The 22,202-nt window shown below is 35.8% G+C and overlaps 1 protein-coding gene across 1 annotated transcript in view; it reads right to left on the bottom strand.

Moving 5' to 3' along the window:
* Window positions 1-22,202, bottom strand: part of Tnks (tankyrase) — a 443,661-nt gene that overhangs the window by 347,934 nt on the left and 73,525 nt on the right. The window contains exons 4-5 of the mRNA XM_090403559.1: window positions 18,537-18,631; window positions 7,756-7,822 (exon numbers count right to left, since the gene is read on the bottom strand). Coding sequence (XP_090259685.1) covers window positions 7,756-7,822; window positions 18,537-18,631 — 162 coding nt within the window. The remainder of the gene's footprint in view (window positions 1-7,755; window positions 7,823-18,536; window positions 18,632-22,202) is intronic.

The following is a 22,202-nucleotide window of genomic DNA, read 5'->3' as shown; positions in this document are numbered from 1 at the left end:
CATAAAATAATTTGCTAGAGTAGAGGAAATAGGATACACCACTGCAATTCCTTCTATATGCTTGTACAATTTGTTTTGACAACTAAAAGAACCTGAATTTAGAACAAATTCAAATAATTTTACAATATTAGGTGAAAAATCATTGCATAGTAATAAATAGTTTTAAGTATTCAATCTATATATGATCCATAATATCTCTTGCTCATTTCTTCATTGTCACTTAACTTCTGAATTGGCAAACGTAATTAGCTGCTGTATTTCTCTTACCCTACAGTGAATAACACACAACAGTATACATGTACTGTAGTTATCAAGTCCATACTCAATAAGGCTGAGCCTCAAAATCATTTAATTGGTCTTCTCTCTTTTCCTCTTACTCCTTCTACCAATGCTATTAGAGTATTAGATGACTAGGGGTGCAACTTTCCTGTGTCACTGCAGTAGGAGTCTGCCTTCTCTTCTAGGTATTTACTCCACATAAGCAGGCAAATGTAGCAGAGGAATGGCAGGTCAGCTAGATTAAATGTAACTGCCACAAAGCTATATGGATTGTGTTGAAAGTTTTTTTTACTTGGTTAGAAATGAAATTAAAGATGCCGAGAAAGTGTAAAGGAAAAAAGTTTTTGTGCATGAAGTATATTCACTTCAGTCATTAGCCTCGATATACAAGTAGCCTAGTCATGAAGAAAAACTTTTATTAAAACAGTATGCTCCTCATTCTTCATGATCAGAATATCATATAATTTCTATCAACAACTACAAGAAAAAATTGAATGCAACATACAAAATACATCGCTAACAATTTATAGGTGATTTTAATGCCAAAGTTAGGTAATATTCACACATCATGCATGGAATGATGGTTAAATTTTGAATAGAGAAGAAATGAGAGAGGAGATTTACTTGATTTCTGTAGAGAAAATAATCTCATAGTTGCAAAGACCATGCTTTATCAGACTTGCCCACAAATACACCTGGACTTCACCAGACTCAAATACTAAAAATTGCATAGATATCACTTCCTAATTTGCAGAACTGTGAAATCTTCGATTTTGAATGTCAAAAATCCTTCATAGTGCTGACCTGGATAGAGATAATGAATTTCTGCTGAGATCCAATTAAAATTTCACACACAAAAAAAAAAGAAACATCGTAAAGCACTTCAAATCAGATCTGTAAAAACTCCACTTGGATACTGTTAAAACAGCATATCAAAATGAGATCAGTCAATGCATAAAGGAAAGACAAAACAAGGAAGAAGTTAATGGTGAAAATGAATGGACCTTTCTGAAAAATATTATAACTAGTTCATCTGACAGATTCTTAAAAAAACCAATAAATCAAATAATCACTGGAGAAAACCTGAGATAAGATTATAGGAGCAGAAAAGACAGGCTAAAGTACATCTGAATGAACTGCATAATGACCAAAACAGAATATATCACAGAAGCCTACAAAACCAGCTAGACAGGGTGTTCAGAAATATAAAGAAGCCAATTTACAACTCCAAATTTCTCTAGTTAGAGATTACCAAAGACTGCATTCCTTCACCACTTAACAAGGAAGATTCTCAAGAAAGGTAACTGGAAATTTAGAGAAATAGAATACATTTGGTATAATTATTTCTATGTCTTTAAAGAAAGCTTTCACCCACATATACCCCCCCCCCCAGTAAAATACAACACCCATAATCCTAGAAGTATTCCTTTCACTTAACCAAATGAAATCATCAAAACTGGTAATTAGCTTACGGAATTAACAACGCATATAAAGGATATTAATTAAAGGCAACTTTAATGAATAACTTCAATATTTCGGCAACGTCACGTTGCCATCTTCAGGAACATAAAAATATGGCATGTGCACGCAGGCACTAACAAAAGCAAATGAGGAAGAACGCAAGAAACTAATATTGTTCCTAACATCCTAATGGTGCCCTCTGGCGGGCTAATTAGGTTGTCTTGGCCGTTAGGCTGAAGTTCTCATAATGTAAGTTCTCCCAAATTTGTTGAGGTTTGGAAAGTTTTTTAGAGCTGCTGATGATTCCTTGAATAATCTTTCGTACTTGAACTTGCTGTGGTGTATTATTTTAGTTTTCTTCCAACGAATTCTATGGCGGGAATCTATGGCATGGTCTGCCAACCCAGAGTGGCTGTACTGGCGAAACCGGATGTAGTCTTTGTGTTCTGAAATCCTGATATTTGCTGTCCTGCCAGTTTGGCCAGAGTAGGGCAATTTGCAGCTGCAAGGGACCTGGTATACACCAGGTAGGTCTAGGGGAAGTGGTTGGTCTTTGGTAGAGCAGATAAGAGATGCCAACTTTTTATATGGTCTATAACAAGAAGTCAGGTCATATTTTTTGAGGATATTGGTTATTTTCTCAGAGGTGCCCCAGATGTAGGGGATGGTGATAGATTTAGTGTAATCTTTATTGTGGGGGAGGGGAGGGGGGGTTGTGGTTTATTGGTTTTAGTATTTTTTGGATTTTTTTGGGGTTATAGCCATTGGCTAAGAAAGTGTTGAGGATGTGGTTTAGTTCAGTGGTTAGGGCATCGTCACCTGAGCAGATTAATTTTGCCCTGTTATATAGTGTTTTTATAATCCCATATTGTTGTGTTGATTGGCCTGTGTTGATTTCCTCTTTTTCTAAGGTGAACTGGACTATGGGGTGTTGGTTGTTTTTAAGTGTGTTAGGAAGGAGTTCAGCGTATCTGAGCCATGTGGCCAAATAGCGAACACATCATCTACATAGCGAAGCCAAATAGTAGGTTTTTGTGGGGCAGAGTTTCAGGCTTTCTCTTCAAAGGTCTCCATAAAGAAGTTGGAAAAGGGTGGGGAAAGTGTGGAACCCATGGATGTCCCCTCTATCTGTTTGTAGAATTTTCCTTGCCAAACAAAATAGCCCGAGTTCATTGTGAACTGAAATAGGGCTGAGATACCGGGAGGAAACTTGGCTTGGATGGGCTCTAGGGTTTCTTTGAATGGGACATTAGTGAATAGGAGTGAGAGGTTTTCTATACTGGCTTTAAAGTGGGCTGAGTTTTTTTATGTGTGATGGTGTGTTGCCAGTATAGTGTGTCAGCGTTTTGGCTAACTGTTTGGCTAATTTATATGTGGGGGAATCAATGCCATCCAGTATTGGACGTAGTGGCACATTTTGTTTTGTATTTTTGGGAGTCCATATAGTCAGGGTGGTCTAGAGTTATTAGGTTTTAGTTTGTTAGTGACTTCCACATGCCAAGAAGTGACTTTCTTAAGGAGTCTGTGGAGAGTTCTAATCTGAGAGTTGGTAGGATTATATTCGATAGGGAGGTAGGTCGTATGGTCTAATACTAAAGCATTAAGCTTACCTTTGTAATCCTTTTGATTGAGCATCACAGTGGAGTTTCCCTTATCCGCTTTGGTGATTGCTATTTTTTTGTTTTTCTTCATTTCTAGTAGAGCTGCATATTCGTCTTTGAATAAGTTGGTTTTTGGAGGTTTTGCTTTGGTGAGAACACAGGCTACATCCAGTCTGACGTTCTTGGCGATGTGGTTAGGAAGGTTGCAAATCCTACGTTCTATTTGGATCATGATTTCTTCGGCTGGTATTCTTTTAGGAGCTAGGGCGAAATTGTGGCCACGTGAAAGTGCAGTGAGGCTTCAGGCTTTAAAACTATGGACGAGAGGTTGACTACCGTGTTGAGTGGTGGCTGTGATAAGGAAGTAGAGTTCTTTATAAGGAGAACACGCGTCGCGGTAATTTGTTCTCTTAATAGGGCGAAGCTAGTGCGATTATAAATATGAAGAGCTTTCTGTGAAGTAAAACGGTGCTTAAATTTAATACAATTTGGGATTACCTTGTTATCCCGGCAGCGTTTTAGTAAGGTCAGACGATTTAGTTGTCTATATATCTTCAACCTCATTTTGCCGTATTGATGGGCCTTTCGTGCGATGGAATCTCGTGGATGATCATAATTCTAATAGTAAGGCTTATACGTTGGTCATACATAACTGGTAATAAGGGAAACGCCACTGTGGTGCTCAATCAAAAGGATTACGAAGGTAAGCTTAATGCTTTAGTATTAGACCGTACGACTTACCTCCCTATTGAATATAATCCTACCAAATCTCAGATTAGAACTCTCCACAGACTCCTTAAGAAAGTCACTTCTTGGCCTGTGAAAGTCACTAACTAAAACCTTATAACTCTAGACCACACCGACTATATGAACTCCCAAAAATACATAAACAAAATGTGCCATTACGTCCAATAGTGGATGGCATTGATTCCCCCACATATAAATTAGCCAAAATGCTGACACGCTATACTGGCAACACACCATCACACATAAAAAACTCAGCCCACCTTAAAGCCAGTATAGAAAACCCTCTCACTCCAACACACTGACATAATGGTCAGTTTTGACGTCTCCTCCCTATTCACTAATGTCCCACTCAAAGAAACCTTAGATTTCATCCAAGCCAAGTTTCCACCCGATATCTCAGCCCTATTTCAGTTCACAATGAACTCAGGCTATTTTGTTTGGCAAGGAAAATTCTACAAACAGATAAAGGGGACATCCATGGATTCACCCCTTTTCCCACCCTTGGCCAACTTCTTTATGGAGACCTTTGAAGAGAAAGCCTTAAACTCTGCCCCACAAAAAAACACACCATCACACATAAAAAACTCAACACTTTAAACCCAGTATAGAAAACCTCTCACTCCAACACACTGACATAATGGTCAGTTTTGACGTCTCCTCCCTATTCACAAATGTCCCACTCAAAGAAACCCTATAGCTCATCCAAGCCAAGTTTCCTCCCGATATCTCAGCCCTATTTCAATTCCCAATGAAATCAGGCTATTTCGTTTGGCAAGGAAAATTCTACAAACAAGAATTTTCCATGGGTTCACCACTTTCCCCACCCTTGGCCAGCTTCTTTATGGAGACCTTTGAAGAGAAAGCCTTAAACTCTGCCCCACAAAAAAACCCCCACTATTTGGCTTCGGTACGTGGATGATGTGTTCGCTATTTGGCCACATGGCTCAGATACACTCCACTCCTTCCTAACACACTTAAAAACAACCAACACCCCAGAGTCCAGTTCACCTTAGAAAAAGAGGAAATCAACACCATCCCTTCCCTAGACACTTTAATCACTTGCCAGCTTGATGGATCTTTGGTTTTCTCTGTTTACAGAAAACCCACCCATACAGGCAGATACATTCACCAGCAATCCCCCCCCACACACAACAATATGGGATTATAAAAACACTACATAACAGAGCAAAATTAATCTGCTCAGATGACTATGCCCTAACCACTGAACTAAACCACATCCTCAACACTTTCTTAGCCAATGGCTATAACCCCAAAAAAATCCAAAAAATACTAAAACCAATAACCCCCCCTCCCCACAATAAAGATTACACTAAATCTATCACCATCCCCTACATCCGGGGCACCTCTGAGAAAATAACCAATATCCTCAAAAAATATGACCTGACTTCTGGTTATAGACCATATAAAAAGTTGGCATCCCTTATCCGCTCTAGACCAACCACTTCCCCTAGACCTACCTGGTGTATACCAGGTCCCTTGCAGCTGCAAATTGTCCTACTTTGGCCAAACTGGCAGGACAGCAAATATCAGGATTTCAGAACACAAAGACTACATCCGCTTTCACCAGTACAGCCACTCTGGCTGGCAGACCATGTCATAGATTCCCACCATAGAATTCGTTGGAAGAAAACTAAAATAACACTACAGCAAGTTCAAGTACGAAAGATTATTCAAGGAATCATCAGCAGCTCTAAAAAATGTTCCAAATCTCAACAAATTTGGGTGCATGAAACTACCCCAAATTTGGGAGAACTTACATCATGAGAACTTCAGTCCAACGGCCAAGACAACCCAATTAGCCAGCCAGAGGGCACCATTAGGACTTTAGGAACAATATTAGTTTCTTGCTTTCTTCCTCATTTGCTTTTGTTAGTGCCTGTGTGCACATACCATATTTTTATGTTCCTGAAGATGGCAACGTGATGTTGCCGAAATATTGAAGTTATTCATTAAAGTTGCCTTTAATTAATATCCTTTATATGTTGTTAATTCCGTAAGCTAATTACCAGTTATGTATGACCAACGTATAAGCCTTGCTACTGAAATCATCAAAAGCATCTAGAAGTGATGAGATACCTACAGAGCTCTATAACAATGGTAGACCTGATCTAACAACTGATTAAACAACTAACTAAACTTTTCAATAATATTCATTTTACATAAGACTCTACAACCATGTTATAAATAATTATTTTAATTTTCCGACGTTTAGACCTTCATATTAAGGTCATCATCTGGAGAATACACATATAAATAATTATTTATAACACGTTGTAGAGTCCATAATTTGTATAAAATAAATGCACCATGTAACACAAAAGGAAAGGAAATATTAACAAAGAAACACACAGACTTTGAAACACTAAGATTCATTTCAAACCTATCAGAGTACAAGTTCAATATAAAAATATTAACTAAAAAACTCAAAATCAAACAAGGAGTTATTTAAGGATGCCAACTTTTCTAATGCCTTTTTAACATTTTCATCCAAGAACTTATTAAAGAAGCACTGTTCTCAATAAAACAGGTAAAAGTCAAGTAGACCAATCACACACATCATATACACAGAGAGAACAAAAATTATAACAGATACCAAATCAAATCTCCAATACCAGCTTGAAAAATTATGGGAAACCTGAAGAAATTATGACTATAAATTCAAATAAAACAAAGATGATAAAAACTGGAAGACACCTGGAAGATATAAAGATAACACTTAATCAGGAAATCATGGAACAGGTTAATGGTTTTAATTACTGAAGAGCATACTTGACTTCAATTTACATTACATAGCAACAATAAAAATAAACAAATAAACTTAATAAAATCTGAAAAAACAACAAAATTCTTAACTCTAAAAATAAAATATTCAAGTATAATACTACCGACAACTCTCTATGGGATAGAAACTTGGACCTTTAAAAGAAAAAAAAAAGGAGAGAGGAACCTGTTGGCTTTTGAAATGAAATGCTTCAGAAAAACTCACTGGACAAAACATGTTTAATGTACAAGTGCTGCAATTCTTAATACAGTTAAAAAGAAACAACTCTATTAGTTTGGCTTGAGTGGATGGAGCCAGACCTCACCTAGTGTTTGAGGGCACTATGAAGGGTACAAGACACGGGCTTTTAAGAACTACATTGGGCTTTCAAAGCTGTTGGTATATGAAAGAGCTTGCTTTGGACAGAGAAGAGTGGAAAGCCCTTTTCCAAGAGAGACTCAACCCTGTCTTAAAAATGGAAGAGAAGAAGCTGTTACATTTAATGATGTATTATAGCCAAAGTAAATAGAGAAATAGTAGCAGTTACAAAAAAATATCTTATTTTGTTCCACTAGTGTTGTGAATTAAGCCACAAAACTAGAACAAACTACAGTGTATTCTCTGGCTAGTTTATCTCTCTCTAGATAAAAAAAAATGTTTCTTTCCAGGAGGAAAATCCTACCAGCTCCATGGCACTGGCTAACTCACCTTTGACTAAAAATCATTTCAAGTTCCTCACATCCTAGACTGGATTCAAACCCAGGAGAGATATACACATACATACATATATTATTATCATGCTCACATTACAATTTTCTCCATGTAGCTTTATATAAATGACTGCAATTCATTTATATCTAAAATATCTAAAACTTAAAAACTTACCTTAATGAGCATTTCTGTTACTTCAAAATGACCATAAGAACAAGCATTGTGTAATGGTACAAGACCACTAAAAATAAATAAATAAAATTGAATAAAAAAGAGCATTCTTAAAAAGATTTGCAAAATTAAAATCTGAATAAATAAGCACTTAAGCATTTAATGAAATATTTCCGATATCTAAGATTGTCTTCTTCTCTTCAAGGATTAGGCATTTGTGTGTTCCAGCTTCACTGGTTTTTCCATCTTGTCACTGGTCTCTCCCCCCCCCCCCCCTCCGGTCTATTTCTATCCACTTCATCTCACCTCTGCAGCTCATATTTTACTTTCATATTTCTTTTTAACGGCCCATGTTTCTAAATCATATAACAGAGTGGAAGTGGCCATTACTTCATAAAATTTTAGTTGAGTTTTTCACCTTGTTTTTTTATTCAGTGTCCTTTTAATTGTTCTGCAGATTTTCTGAAATTTCTTGATTTTTTTCATCTATATCTTTATCTTTTAGATGTAATTATGCAGCCTAAATAATTAAAGCTGTGTCATCTGTTCTATTATTTTATTTTCTATAACTATTTTTGATCTAACATGATCCTGATCTTTAAATGCCATGACTTTTGTTTTTTTGTGTGAAATTTTTAAATTGTATTGTTGACTTATTTTGTTTAATTCGTGAACTGATTTTTTGAAGGTCATCTTCATTGGCTTGTAATATAATCTGATTATCTGCATACATCATTGTTGATACAGTTCTTCTGGTTAACTGGATACCTTGTTTTATTGTTGTTTTCCATAATTTAATAATCGGATCAATATATATATATATTGAATAGAATTGGAGATAAGCTACATCCCTGTCTGACACCCTGATTTATTTCAATTTCTTTTGTTAATTTATTACTTAACTGCATTTTTGTATAGCTTGTACCAAATGTAATGGATATCCTTGTTTTTTCATTATATTCCATAGTTTTTTTCTGCATATTTTATCAAAAGCTTTCTCGTAATCTATAAAGCCATATGAATCTCTAAATTAAATTCTCACCTTTTTTTGATAATTTGTTTTAGCACATAAATATTGTCTATACATGAACTTCCATGTCTGAAACCATTTTGTTCTTCTGAGAGTAGCTTGTTTGCAATATTTATGTCTTTTATTCAGGATTTTACTGTAAATTTGTAACATGTATTTAATAAACTTATTCCTTTGCAATTTCCATAATCATCTTTATCTCCTTTCTTAAATGTAGATATAACCTTAGCTTTTAACCAATCTGATGGAACCACATTTCTTCCAACAGTTATTAATTTTAAGAATTTGTGATATAAATATTCTCTGCCATATTTCCAAAGTTCTGTATTTGTGCCATCTAATTCAGCCAATTTTCTATTTTTTGATACCTTTATTGCTTCTTTTAGTTCTTCCAATTTTATTGGAAGAACTAAATTATTAATGAATCTGTCCAAAGAATCTTGGTGAGCTTTCTGTTTCTATGGTTTTAACTATATTTCTTCTGTTTCCTTTGTATGTTTTTGAAAAAGTTATTTAAATGCCATTTGTTTTTCTTTTATTGCATTTTCTATATCTGTGTTCTAGATTTTTAATATTTTATTTTTCTTTCCAAGTACTTCAGAGGATGCTTTATGGATTATCTTTATTAAAGTTTTCCATTCTTCTTCTACATCTTCACTTATTTGGGATTCTTTTAGATAATTTGTTAATCGTGATTGATATAGCATTCTAATGCTTTCTTCTTGTAATAGATATACTTTGTATACTTGTTCTGTTTTTTTTTTTTTTTTTTATTTACTTCCTTTTTCTATTTTGCTAGTATTTCTATTTTAGAGACTACTAAATAATGATCTGAAAAAATTTCACTTTCTCTGTAAACATGTACATCTCTCACATATAGAGCTAGTTTCTGATTAGTAATGATATAATCAATTACAGATCTTGTTCCTCTGTCATTTCAAATATATTCATTTATATTCTTTTTTTGAAAAAAAAAGTACAGAATTTAAAATTTCAAGAACAGAAGTCTAATAGTTCTTGACTACTGTTATTCATGCAAATTTCTCCATATTTTCCTAAGACATTTGGGATCAGATTATTTCCAATTCTAGCATTAAGATCTCCTGCTATTAATATATAATCATTTTTATTATATTTATTTAACTGTTTTTGTTGTTCTTCATAAAATTGTTTGGAATCCTCTTTCCTACCTTCTATTTGATTTGAATTTAACTGCTATAATTTGATCATTTACAAAATTGTACTTTCGTACTCTATTTTTCCATTTATTATCAATTAAAATGGCCACACACCACTAGAACCTCTGATATTCTGGTCAACTCCATTATACGGCATAGTAAAACTATCTATATCTTGTGGTCCCTTTAATTTCTTTTTTGTTTCTGTTATCATGTTTATATTAATATTTTTAGATGTTTTACCAATTCTAATTCCTTTGTTGTTCATTATTTCCATGTATTTTTTTCTTATTTACTTCCTTTCTCCATTTCGCTAGTATTTCTATTTTAGAGACTACTTAAATAACGATACAATACTGAAAATAAAATGAAATAATTAAAAAAAAAAATCATCTGAAAAAATTTCACTTCCTCTGAAACATGTACATCTCTCACATGTGGAGCTAGTTTCTGATTAGTAATGATATAATCAATTATAGATCTTGTTCATCTGCCCTTCCAAGTACATTTATTTAAATTCTTTTTTTTGAAAAAAAAAAAGTATTGGTTATTTTTAAATTATTGAAAGTGCAGAAGTCGAGACTGTATCATTACAGTCTCGACCTCTGCATCACAAAGAAAATAAAATTCAACTATAGCTCTAGTTCTTAAAATGAGATGTATCTCAGAGATAAGCAAAGTTTTTTTGGATTAAACTAAATTTTGCCTTAAAAAAAGCATTTTTTCCCCCATCAACCACTACCCACAAAATGCCAGAAATTTGTGAGATATGTAAGTGGTACATCAAAATTAAGTTAGAATTCAATTAATTAATTCACACTAAATTCGATAGCAATATTTTTTTCTTGATAAAAACCTTTAAAATCTTAGAAATTAGATAGAAGAAATTACTTTCAAAAGAAAAGTTTGTTCTCGTAACTACTTTGGTCTACAAAACAATTTAACTACAGATAATAATGGAAACCATCTGCCTACACATTTACAAATGTTCCAGATAAAAGAATTCTGCCTAATTCCTTTGGAAAATGAAAAGCTGTTAGAAGAGGTGAAGGATTAATTTTTTTTAATTAAAAAAAGATAGCCAGTAAATTATAAAATTAACTGCTTTTAATGAATTACTTTGTAGTGAAACTTTTGTAAATGTGACTTTAGGTGAAAGTAAGAGACTAAAAGCAGACAAAATAGTTTGCATGCATTTATTTCTTTTATAGCATATTTCTTGAAAACTCCTGTAAACATCCAATTGTTATTCTCAAAGATATAAAATACAGATTTAAAAATGATAACAGATTTCATGTACAAAGGTGAAGTGAACATTTCACACACTATTTAGTGCTGCTGAAAGTCTGTATGCACAGATTTTTACAGAAGGTGCACATTGGGACATTTCCAGTATTTATCTTCAGAAGTGTGAACATGACTCAAATACACAAATAACAAGGTGCAACAAAAAACAACACAGCACAGAATTACCACTGTTAAGTAAGAGGAAGACCTTGGAGAAGATTTCTTGGCAGTTCTAGCACTAAAGGCATAAAATTAAAAGTATCATCAAGAATGAATGAACTAGAAACTCCAGAGGATATTATCAGTCTGGTAAAGTAATTCACAAGTGAAAGAAGGTCAGAGCTGAGTCTTTCACTTTTCCAGCTCAGAACTTATTTCCATCTGTGCAGAGTTCGGTGCTGGTACAAGAATCACAACGAAGTGAATATACAGTAACAGAAGTGGAGAAACTACTACAGGCAGCAGTGACACCTTTTGACAATCTGCACCAAAATCCTGTGTTAATTTCAGTTACATATAAGATGCCTGTTCTTAATACCACTGAGTAAGTCAAAACTCAACCACATTACACAGAATCAGAGCAATGTGGAGATAGTCACATATCAGTTCCTTGTTTTGTATTACCTGAATCCCCTAAACAACACTATCAAGATATGTTCCTTACACCTGGAAGGAATGTCTAAATCCAAAGCCACAGTCATCAGCAAAATAGCCAAAGACAAAGCGATTGATGTCCTGGCTCTCCAGGAAACCCACAAGAATGCATGTGGCTTTCCTCTTATAACTGTCATTCCAAGCATGGCCTGGCAACTTACATCTGGCCTGAACTCAAGGACATAACCCAACATGTGCCTGAAACAGAATGTTCTACAGGCATTACAATTCAAAATATCAGCATCTACAAACCACCATCGCAATCCTGGCCTTACCAGATAGATCGGCTGCCATCTCACCCTGCTATCTATGTTGATGACTTCAACTCTCATCACACCATGTGGGACTATTCCTCTAAAAACCAAGATGTTACTAATCTGGTTAACTGGGTGGATACATATATCTACAATGCCAAGCAAGAAGTTGTTTCACTCAGCAAGATGGAACAGAACCTACACCCCAGATCTGTGCACACTGAAGACCACCCTATACCAACAACCAGAACATCCTCAACAGATTAACTAACAGCCAGCCCAATTCTACACTAATAGAGACAGGCACATCAATCCCAATTATAACTGGCACAGCAAATGCTAGTGGAATCTGTGCAGATCCAACTGGAATGTATTTGAGAAACAAATTGAACAAACCATTACAGCAATACCACCCACCCCCAATAGCTACCTCAGATTTGTTTAACTAATCAAAACTGCAGCCAAAGCCTCTATTCCCAGAGGCTACAGCAAACAGTACACCCCATGCTGGAGCAAGGAAACTGAGGAACTCTTAGCCAAATATGAAGAAACCAAAGATTTAACTGCTGGTAAGGAGCTCATAGCAACGTCCATGAACTTGACTTCACCGAGACTAGTCAGAAAAGCTGGTTAACTTCTGAGAAAATTAGGTAGGGCAAAACCAACAACATAAAAACCACCAGAGACAACTCCAGACCAAATGGCTAATAATCTACTGAAAATCTCTAAGATACATCCCAAATCTACCAGGAAAATAACTATGCAATCTACCATCAGAAGGTCAGCAATAAAAATACAAAGACAATGAAAATAGGTAGAATCGTTGAAAATGTCAACTGTGTTTTGAACGGAGAACCTGTGGAATAAGTAAAACATTTCAGATACTTAGGCATGATTTTTAGTGAAGATGGTAAATTAAATATGGAAATAGACAACAGAATCAATAAAGCTGGTATGGTAGGAAGTCAACTGAATAAATTCATATGGAATATAAGAGAGAAATTAGTCGGAACACTAAATTAGCTGTATACAAGATAGTGTTCAAACCAGTTTTAACTTATGGATCTGAGAGCTGGGTCATAAGTAAAACACTTGACCAAAGACTAGAGACCGGAGATATGAGAGTCATGAGAAAGATTAGAGGCATGAACAGATGGCATCGATGGCAATATCGTATTAAAAACGAGGATATTAGGAAAGAACTTGACATTGTCAGCATCCAGGAAGGCATTAGCAGAGCTAATCTCAGGTGGTATGGTCACTTAAACAGAGGAAGACCAAGGTATAGGTGGATTGATATGGTACAAAGTGCCTTAGACGATAGAAATATAAGATCTGATGATGTTGGAGTCTTGAAAAGTAACAGATGATTTGGAGGAAAATTGTAGACAGGAAGTTAGTAATGATGTAATTTTTTCATGTAGTACTATCATATCCTGTACACCTCTTGAGGGTACATGTCAGGAATTTGATGATGATCTACCATCAGAAAAAAACCTGAAGACAGGCCCAAGCTTCCTGCACTTGTAGGCCCAGTATCTCTGGGAGAGGTACAGGAAGTCTTAAAACTCACCAAGAATGGCAATGCTGCAAGAGTGGATGGGCTGCTCCTTGAGTTTCTTAAAGATCTTGGCCAACGAGGTGAAACATGGCTGGCTGCCAGTTCTCAAAAATGATAACAACTGGAGAACTACCAAAACTATGGTGGGAAGCCAAAATAATTGCTGTGCCCAAACCAGGGAAAGATCCAAATAATGTCAAGAATCTATGACCTATCTCCTTGCTTTTGCTCCACCTTTAAGCTCTTTGAAAGAATCCCCCTTAAAAGAACTTCACCTTTCATTCAAAGAGCACTCCCGATTGAACAAGCTGGCTTCAGGCAGGGAAGAAGTTGATGTGACCAGATCAATCCACAACACAGATTGAAGCAGGTTTCCAAAAGAAACTTAAATCCAGAGTCACTTTCATTGATCCAACATCAGCTTATGACACAGTCTAGATTAGGGCCTCCTCCTAAAACTAGGCAATATTATGAAGGTGAAAAAAACTTTTCAGCTTTTCAAATCCATTCTCTCCAACAGAAAGATCTGAGTCTATATTGGTGGAAAAAAAGAGCAGGCCCAGACTGCTCCACAACAGCCTACCCATAAGGCTCTGTGTTAGCCCTTATACTATTCAACATCTACATATCTGACATACCTCGTACCAGCTCAAGTAAATACATGTACACCAATGATCTAGCAAGCCTACACCAGTCTACCTCCATTGCCAACCTGGAAACAACCTTGAACAGACCTAAACATCATGGAAGATTACTTCAAGCAGTAGTAGTGAAAAGAGAAATCCAACAAAAACCGTGTTCACAGCATTCCACCTAAACAACGCAGAAGCAAATTGACACCTCGACCTCTCTTTCTGCGGCAAGATAGTAGAACACGAGCCTCACCTGAAATACCTTGAAGCGAGCCTGGACAGAAGCCTAACCTATAAAAGACACATCACCAACTGGCCCAACAAAATTAAAATGAGAAATAATATCATTTCAAGACCTGCTGGAACAACCTAGGGTTGTGGGGCAAAAGTTCTAAGGTCGTCTACACTATCCCTCGCATTCTCTGCAGCAGAATACTGTGCCCCCCCTGGGAAAAAAGTGTGCACACTAACATCATAGATACCTAGCTAAACTCTACCATGTGCACAATTAGCAAGACAATATTATGACAACTGGAAATACTCCTCTTCCTTGGTTGCCTGACCTATCCAATATTGCTTCACCGGCTATACGGAGAAGACAAGCCTCAATTGAAGAATTTGTAAATACAAGCTTGAACTTTAAAATTACGGTGCAGGAGCAGGTAACGAGCAACCTGCTCCTGCACCGGGCTTTCAAAAATCTACCTAGTCTTAGCCTAAAAGCAAGAAACCCTTTCTGGTCAATTGATGAACTCTCTTCAGCTGCCTTATCAACATCTAACATGTGGAGAGACCACTGGTCCAACAATCTTCCATTCCTGGCTAGTTCTGATCCTGTTGACAGATGACCAGAAAATTTGGTCATCTGTCAACAGGATCAGAACTAGCCAGGGCAGATGTGGCTACCTACGAACGTAAACTGTCAGACCACCCTTATTGTGACTGTTACCCCATAGCCCAGACGTTCACTTGTATTGTGAACGACTGTCCAAGGTGGCAATTTCATGGTAACCTCCAAGACATCGACGAGGTGACAGATAAAGCCCTGGTTTGGCTTTCTGGGTTAGACATTAATCTATAGCTACATTGTATTCTTTTAGCCATAAGAATAATTAAAATAAAAATATTACCTGAATTGTCTACTTCTTGTCACATTGCACAAAGTATAATACAAGATATTGAATCTGGTGTCTCAATCTTATTAGAAGAAACTGCTAATAAGGGTTTCTAATAACTATTAGAAAGGATGACTTTGAAAGAATGACAACTGAATGCGGGTGACTGATGCAGAAGAGATGGTTCACTGTTACATCTTCACTGTATGGAGAAATTCGTGTATGAGGAGGAAGTACTAGAGTTGTTGCAAAATCTGAATATGAATTCTGCAATAGGAACTGATGAGATATCAGCATGGATGCTGAAAGAGTGTTCAACTGAACTGGCTATTCCTTTGACCAGGCTATATAATTTGAGTCTCAGAACAGGGAAGATTCCACAGGAGTGAAAAGAATGTACGGTTAATCCTAATGCGCAAGGGTGGTGCAAAGACCAGTGTATCCAACTATCGACCAATCAGTATTTCAGGAGTGGTGGTGGTGAAGATTTTAGAAAAGTTAGTCAGGGCCCGAATTCAGAAATGGGTTGACAGAGAATCTCTACTTTGAAACAAATAGCATGGGTTTACTAAGGGATGGTCATGTCTTAGCAACTTGCTCACATTCTACAATAATAATGTTACCACTGAGTTACAGAAGGGAATGGATGCACCATGATACGTTTGGATTTAGCTAAGGTTTTTGACAGAATACAGCATGGAAGACTGTCAAACTGGAGAATATGGAATTGGATTATAAACTAGAGGCATGGATAAGAGGATGGCTGACCAACAGATATCAAAAAGTGTATACGGGGGATGTGAGTCTGCAAGATAACCAGTGGTATTTCTCAAGGATGTCTTCGGTTAATTGTTATTCAATCTGTACCCTTAATGACATTGGGAAGGATTTGACATGCGACATACAGCTATTTGCTGATGATGCAAAGATAGGTAGGGCTATCAGGAATGCTGCTGATATGCAGTACTTGCAGAATGATTTGAATAGGCTGGAATTGTGGGCATGTGAAAATGGCTATCAGTTTAATGTTTATAAATGTATGGTCATGCATGTACTTTGGTGTGATTAGATATCCAATGTCATTCTATATTGGTGGGATTATGCCAGAAGAAATTGATCAAGCTATGGATCTTGGGGTGTTAGTAGATAGCAAGTTGAAGTTCAAGGGCCATGTAGCAAAGATTGCAAATAAAACTCAAAAGATAACTGCAATGCTGAAACAAATTTCAACATGTAAAGATAAGGATGACATTTTGTCTCTTTACAAGGTTCTGACAAAACCTCACTTGGATTATTATTATTATTACATAACACCTCCAGAGAGTCCAAAGACTCATTGAGAGAGGGCACCTACTCTACAACTCTCCATCTCCACCAACTGCAACTACTTTCATCATCTACACCAATGACATCTACTGCTGACCACCATCCCTAGTATTTTCACAGACAATCACAAACATCCATGCCTACGGTGGGATTCGAACTCACAGCCTTTCGGCTGGAAAGCAGATACGCTAACCACTTGGCGAACCAAGTCTGGTCTCCTGATTTCTGTTGTGATTCTGATACAGTGGTGAGAGAGTGTCAAAAATCAGGAATGTGGAATACTGATTATGAAGACAGATTGAGGATTTGCAGACACTAGCAAACAGAAGAAAGAGGGGTGATATGATCGAGACTTCTAAACCTGAAAGAGTTGCACAGAATTTCAGTAGATGAAATTTTTCATTTTATGGAGAAAGAATATGAGAGCATCCTTAGAAGTTGAGAATGAATGCTGTCAAGAAGGGGGGTGAGGGCTAGATTTTTTCCTCTCATAGGTGCGTGATTGGAATTGATTGCCGTTGAATGTTGTGTGTGCAAGCATCATGAATGAATTCAAGAATAAGTATGACAGCTGGTGTGAATAGTATGGTCTCCCTCGATGAGTTCCTGACTCCATGGGGATCTCTCCTAATAATAATAATTATAATAATAATCTGAATGAGTCCACTGCAGGTCAGGTTGTAGTATTGATATGTTCTTCACAAATTTAAATTAACTTGGCTCTGAACATGCCAGTTTGAATATAACAAAACAATAGCATGTTTAATAAATTTCTAGTTAATTCTGTTTTAGTGTGGTGAAATTATTTATTGCCACTGGCATCTGTACATGTCTGCTTTATGATTCATTTATCATCACACTATACTCCTGAATATTCTTAATTCTAACCGACAACGTATAAGCCATTCATCATTCTATATGATAAATTTACACCACACAATTTTACTGTATGTGCTGAGACAATGTCCTGAAAATCAATTAACATACAAGCAGCTACTGTTCAACATCTATTAAAAAACTATAATGGATAAGAAAGTTCAACGAAATCCAATGCTTTGCAACCGCAACATCATCAGGCTGTTGATGTTGCATCATAACATTAACTCTGTTAAAATATACCAATACACAAAAATAGTCTGTGTAATATGTATTTTTGCTATTTACAGTACTGCAGAAACAAATCGAAGAGAAAGAAACTTAAACGAAACCTTCTGAAAATTCGGATGGCTGTGGCCATCAAGTGTGAAGATCTGTTAAACAAGAGTTGTACTGTTTCTCCAATGTTTTCACAACCTCAAGACGCCACATTTATTAAATTTGAATAAGTAAGAGAAACAGCATATTCTTTGAAAGGCCTGTGAACTGATTCACAGGCTTTTCAACAGCAGTTTTCATCCAGTGAATCAATCCAAAAGAACTCGATAACAATCACAAGAAACTTAGGGAATCTGCTGCCACCCCAACAATGATAAACACAGCAGCCTAAAACTGTAGAATATTTGGTTAATTTTCTAACTCTTAGCCTAGCAAAGGATCTTCGACCCAACAGTCAAAGCCACCTTAATGTGTGCTCTCAGAATATACCTTAGGATTTCAGTTTAGTGATAATGTTATGTGCTCATATCTTCAGCTGAGTTAGTGAACACTAATAAGATCAACACTGACATGCAATTAGTCAATTTCAGAGAGAGATTAAATCAAAATTATATTTTTTGCCTGCATATATAAACAAAGAAATATTTCTTACCCTTTATCTTTGGCATGTACATCAGCACCATGTTGCAGAAGCAACTGTACAATTCGTATCCTGTTATATCCTGATGCTAAGTGTAATGGTGTAGACTATGAAAAAGGCAAATTAATACATATTTATATCTGTCTTGTAATAATGAACAGCAGAATATAGTTGTTTTCATTTTTAGCTGATATGCTATTTGAAACTATAAAAAAAATATAAATAATTAAATCCATTAATGTCTATTATTCCCAAAGGAAGTTGGTAACAAGCTTGCCAACACTGACAGAGAGCTTGAGTTATCAATGAACTCTACAAAGTATAGTCTAGGTCAATTTTTTTGAGCATTAGGATTAAAAATAAGTGTTTCTTGGAGGAAACCCTACACATGCCTGTGCCAAAGGCTTACCAAGTTGGGAACCAGCTGAAGAGAGGCCTAGAAAAGTTTGCTGACTAGAACTGAACCTATAAGCAAATGCTTATAGGTTTGATTCTAGGCTACATGAACAATGTAGAATATAAAATATATTTTGATATCCCAGAAATTCCAAAATGAATTATTTCCATTCAGCACAAATGAGGTTGCTATCGTCTCATTTTCAGAATGCTTTCTCCAATTATGTCTCTAAAAACAGATTGATTTAAACCTAAATCAAAATAATCCAACAAACTTTTGATAAAATCCCAAACACCAAATTTCATTAACTTATCCAGCTAGAGTATCATTATATGCATACAGACAGACAAAATGAAAACTGAACTTATGCCAAGAAGTTATATTCTTGGTTTCATCCTTTATCCAAGTGCAAGCAAACAAAATTTGCACGTGAAGTCACTACACAACTGGACTACTTGTATACAAAAGAGAAAATTATGGAGAAAATGTCAACTAGCCACTAGGTGGTTGATGACCAGTCTGAAATATCATCTTGCTTATTGAAAGCAAGTATCTGATGCCATGCTTGGCATCCAGAACAAGGGTTTCAGCTTCTTCCTCCCTCTCTTTAATCATGCAGGATGAGTGATACCTTTCTAATACATGCCAAAGGCTCAAGGGTACAACACTAAAGTGGCTCCACATGTTAGAAACTAGTTGCATGGAACCAAAACCTGATGTTAGAATGTTAAGAGAATTCCAAATTATCTGGTGCAAATCTTCCTTCCATTCTACATTACTAGACTGTGCCTGAAAAGAGGCATCAGTATTGGTATGTAGGGGACACTGAGAAGTTATGACATGAAGGCTGAATATGCTCTGTATGGACAACACATCTAAGAATTAACCACCTCTTACTGATGCCCCTCCCCAGCATGCCTTATTTCACTTTTAAAAAATTACAAAGATAGTAAACATAAATAGTTTACCACCACAAAAAATTCCAAATTCACAAATAACCTTTAAATATAAATTACGTTTAAAGTCTAAACTAGACCTTGTTTTTGATCAAACTCCAAACAGCAGCTACAACAACCACAAGCTCACATTAACTAAAAATTACACTCCGTATGATTCCTTTCATCGTAAGAGTGGAAATATACTTCTGTGCAGTCAAACAAGAGTTGCAAGAAAATACCAAATCATCTTTTTTTAATCCTCGCTGACTCGAGGTTTCTTGCCTTGTATGAGGTTTCTGGTATTATTCATCTCCTGTCTCTACTGCTTTGCTAATTCTGATCATCACCATGACCACTATGACTTCTTATCCTTGAATTAAAGATGCCAAGAAGTTCATATGCTTGGTTTCATCCAAGTGTAAGCAAACAAAGTTTGTACGTGAAGTCACTACATGACTGGACTACTTGTATATAGAGGTTAATAATTTCACATTGATTGCCTTAGTATCCCATAACGCACTGCACATATTCTTACAGACATGTATAATGCTAAGATAGTAAGGCAACTGACTAGCCTCTATATACTAGTAGTCCAGTCGTAAAGTGACTTCACATGCAAACTTTTTTTGCTTACACTTAAATAAAGGATGAAACCAAGAATATAACTTCTTGGCATAAGTTCAGTTTTCATTTTGTCTGTCTGTCTGTATGCATATAATATATAATATAATAATAAAATATATATAATAAAACATTCTAGCTGAGTTAATGAAATTTGGTGTTTAGGATTTTATCAGAAGTTGTTGGATTATTTTGATTTAGGTTTAAATCAGGTTTATATTGTATTCCCTGAGAATTTCTCTGTAAATGAAATAACTGAGATGAAATACTAAACAAATTGAATAGTGATTTAATCTTTTAAAATTTTTTCACTTGGTTATCCTATAAATTAAAAATGCCAAGAAATTATGTTCCGAAGGATATATGCGTTGTATTATGGGGTACTAAGGCAATTGTGTGAAGCCATTAGCCTCTACATACAAGTAGCCCAGTCGTGATGTTACTTCACATACAAATTTTTATTTGCTTACAGTTGGATAAAAGATTAAACCAAGAATATAATTTCTTTGCATCTTTAATTTATAGCACAACCAAGTAGAAAAACTTTCAACATGTATCTCTAATCCAGAATATTTTAGTAATGAGGTGTGATACCTTTTGACTACTTGTATGTGGAACTATGACTTCTGCATTACTTCAATCTTGGTATCACTTGAGCGATCGATTCATTCAATCCAATACCCTTGTAGGGTAATGGATGGCAATGCTGTAGCCAATGAAGTTCTCACTGAGGCTCGGCTATTGCTGTTACCCTCCTGCCATGATCAGAGCTTTAATAGCTCAATAACACCTTATCCCTACACTGCCCTCTACAGATAACGGGGAAGATGAAAAGCATTCTTGCTTCGCCCCTTTAAGCCAGTCCTTATAAGGACTTGGTATCACTTCTGGGTCTGGCTCCCACTGATGAGACCTCAATAAAGGTCCAAACCAGTTTGGGTAGTGGCCCTTCCCATAATGCATAGCATTATACATGTCTGTAAGGATATGTGCATTGCTTTATGGGATACTAAGGCAAAATAATAGAGAAAAAAAAATCAAAGCATTCTACAGTAATTTATCTAGCTCTAAACAGCCCAATCAGGACACTGAAAACCACTATGATGTGGAAGTACCATCAATACTGATTAAAGAAATAGAAAAAACCTTAAAAGAAATGCCAAATAATAAAAGCCCAGGACCAGATAAAATTACAGCAGATATGATAAGACATGTTCAGATGCTTTTTAATAACTGCTTGACAGAATCTAAAATCCCAGATGACTGGAACAAAGCATAAACAGTCTTAATATACAAAAAAGGAGATCATACAGATCTCCTTTTTTGTATCAGACAATCTGAAGATGATCTCTTTAGATCATCATCTAAAAAACTGCAGACCAATCAGCCTGCTTTCATATGTATAAATTATTCACCAAAATACTAGCCAATAGGATGAAAACTAAACTCCAGTTCTCACAAATAAAAGACCAAGCAGGATTCAAAAGTGGATATTCAACTAATGATCACCTTCAAACTATTTTAATCAGATAATAGAAAAAGCAAATGAATACAACATACTTTATATGGCATTTATAGATTATGAAAAAGCATTTGATACAGTAGAAAAAACAGCAATAACAGAGGCAATATATAACCAAGGTATTGAAAAACCATACATACATATATATATTTACATACATACGTACATATATAAACTAATACAACATATATACCAGAATG

Source organism: Typopeltis vanoorti, chromosome 14, assembly GCF_054136105.1.
Source record: "Typopeltis vanoorti isolate ZY-2024b chromosome 14, IOZ_Tvanoo_1.0, whole genome shotgun sequence".
Classification (NCBI taxonomy): domain Eukaryota; kingdom Metazoa; phylum Arthropoda; class Arachnida; order Uropygi; family Thelyphonidae; genus Typopeltis; species Typopeltis vanoorti.
The sequence above is the reverse complement of the archived record's forward strand: the minus strand, read 5'-3'. Positions and strand labels throughout refer to the sequence as shown.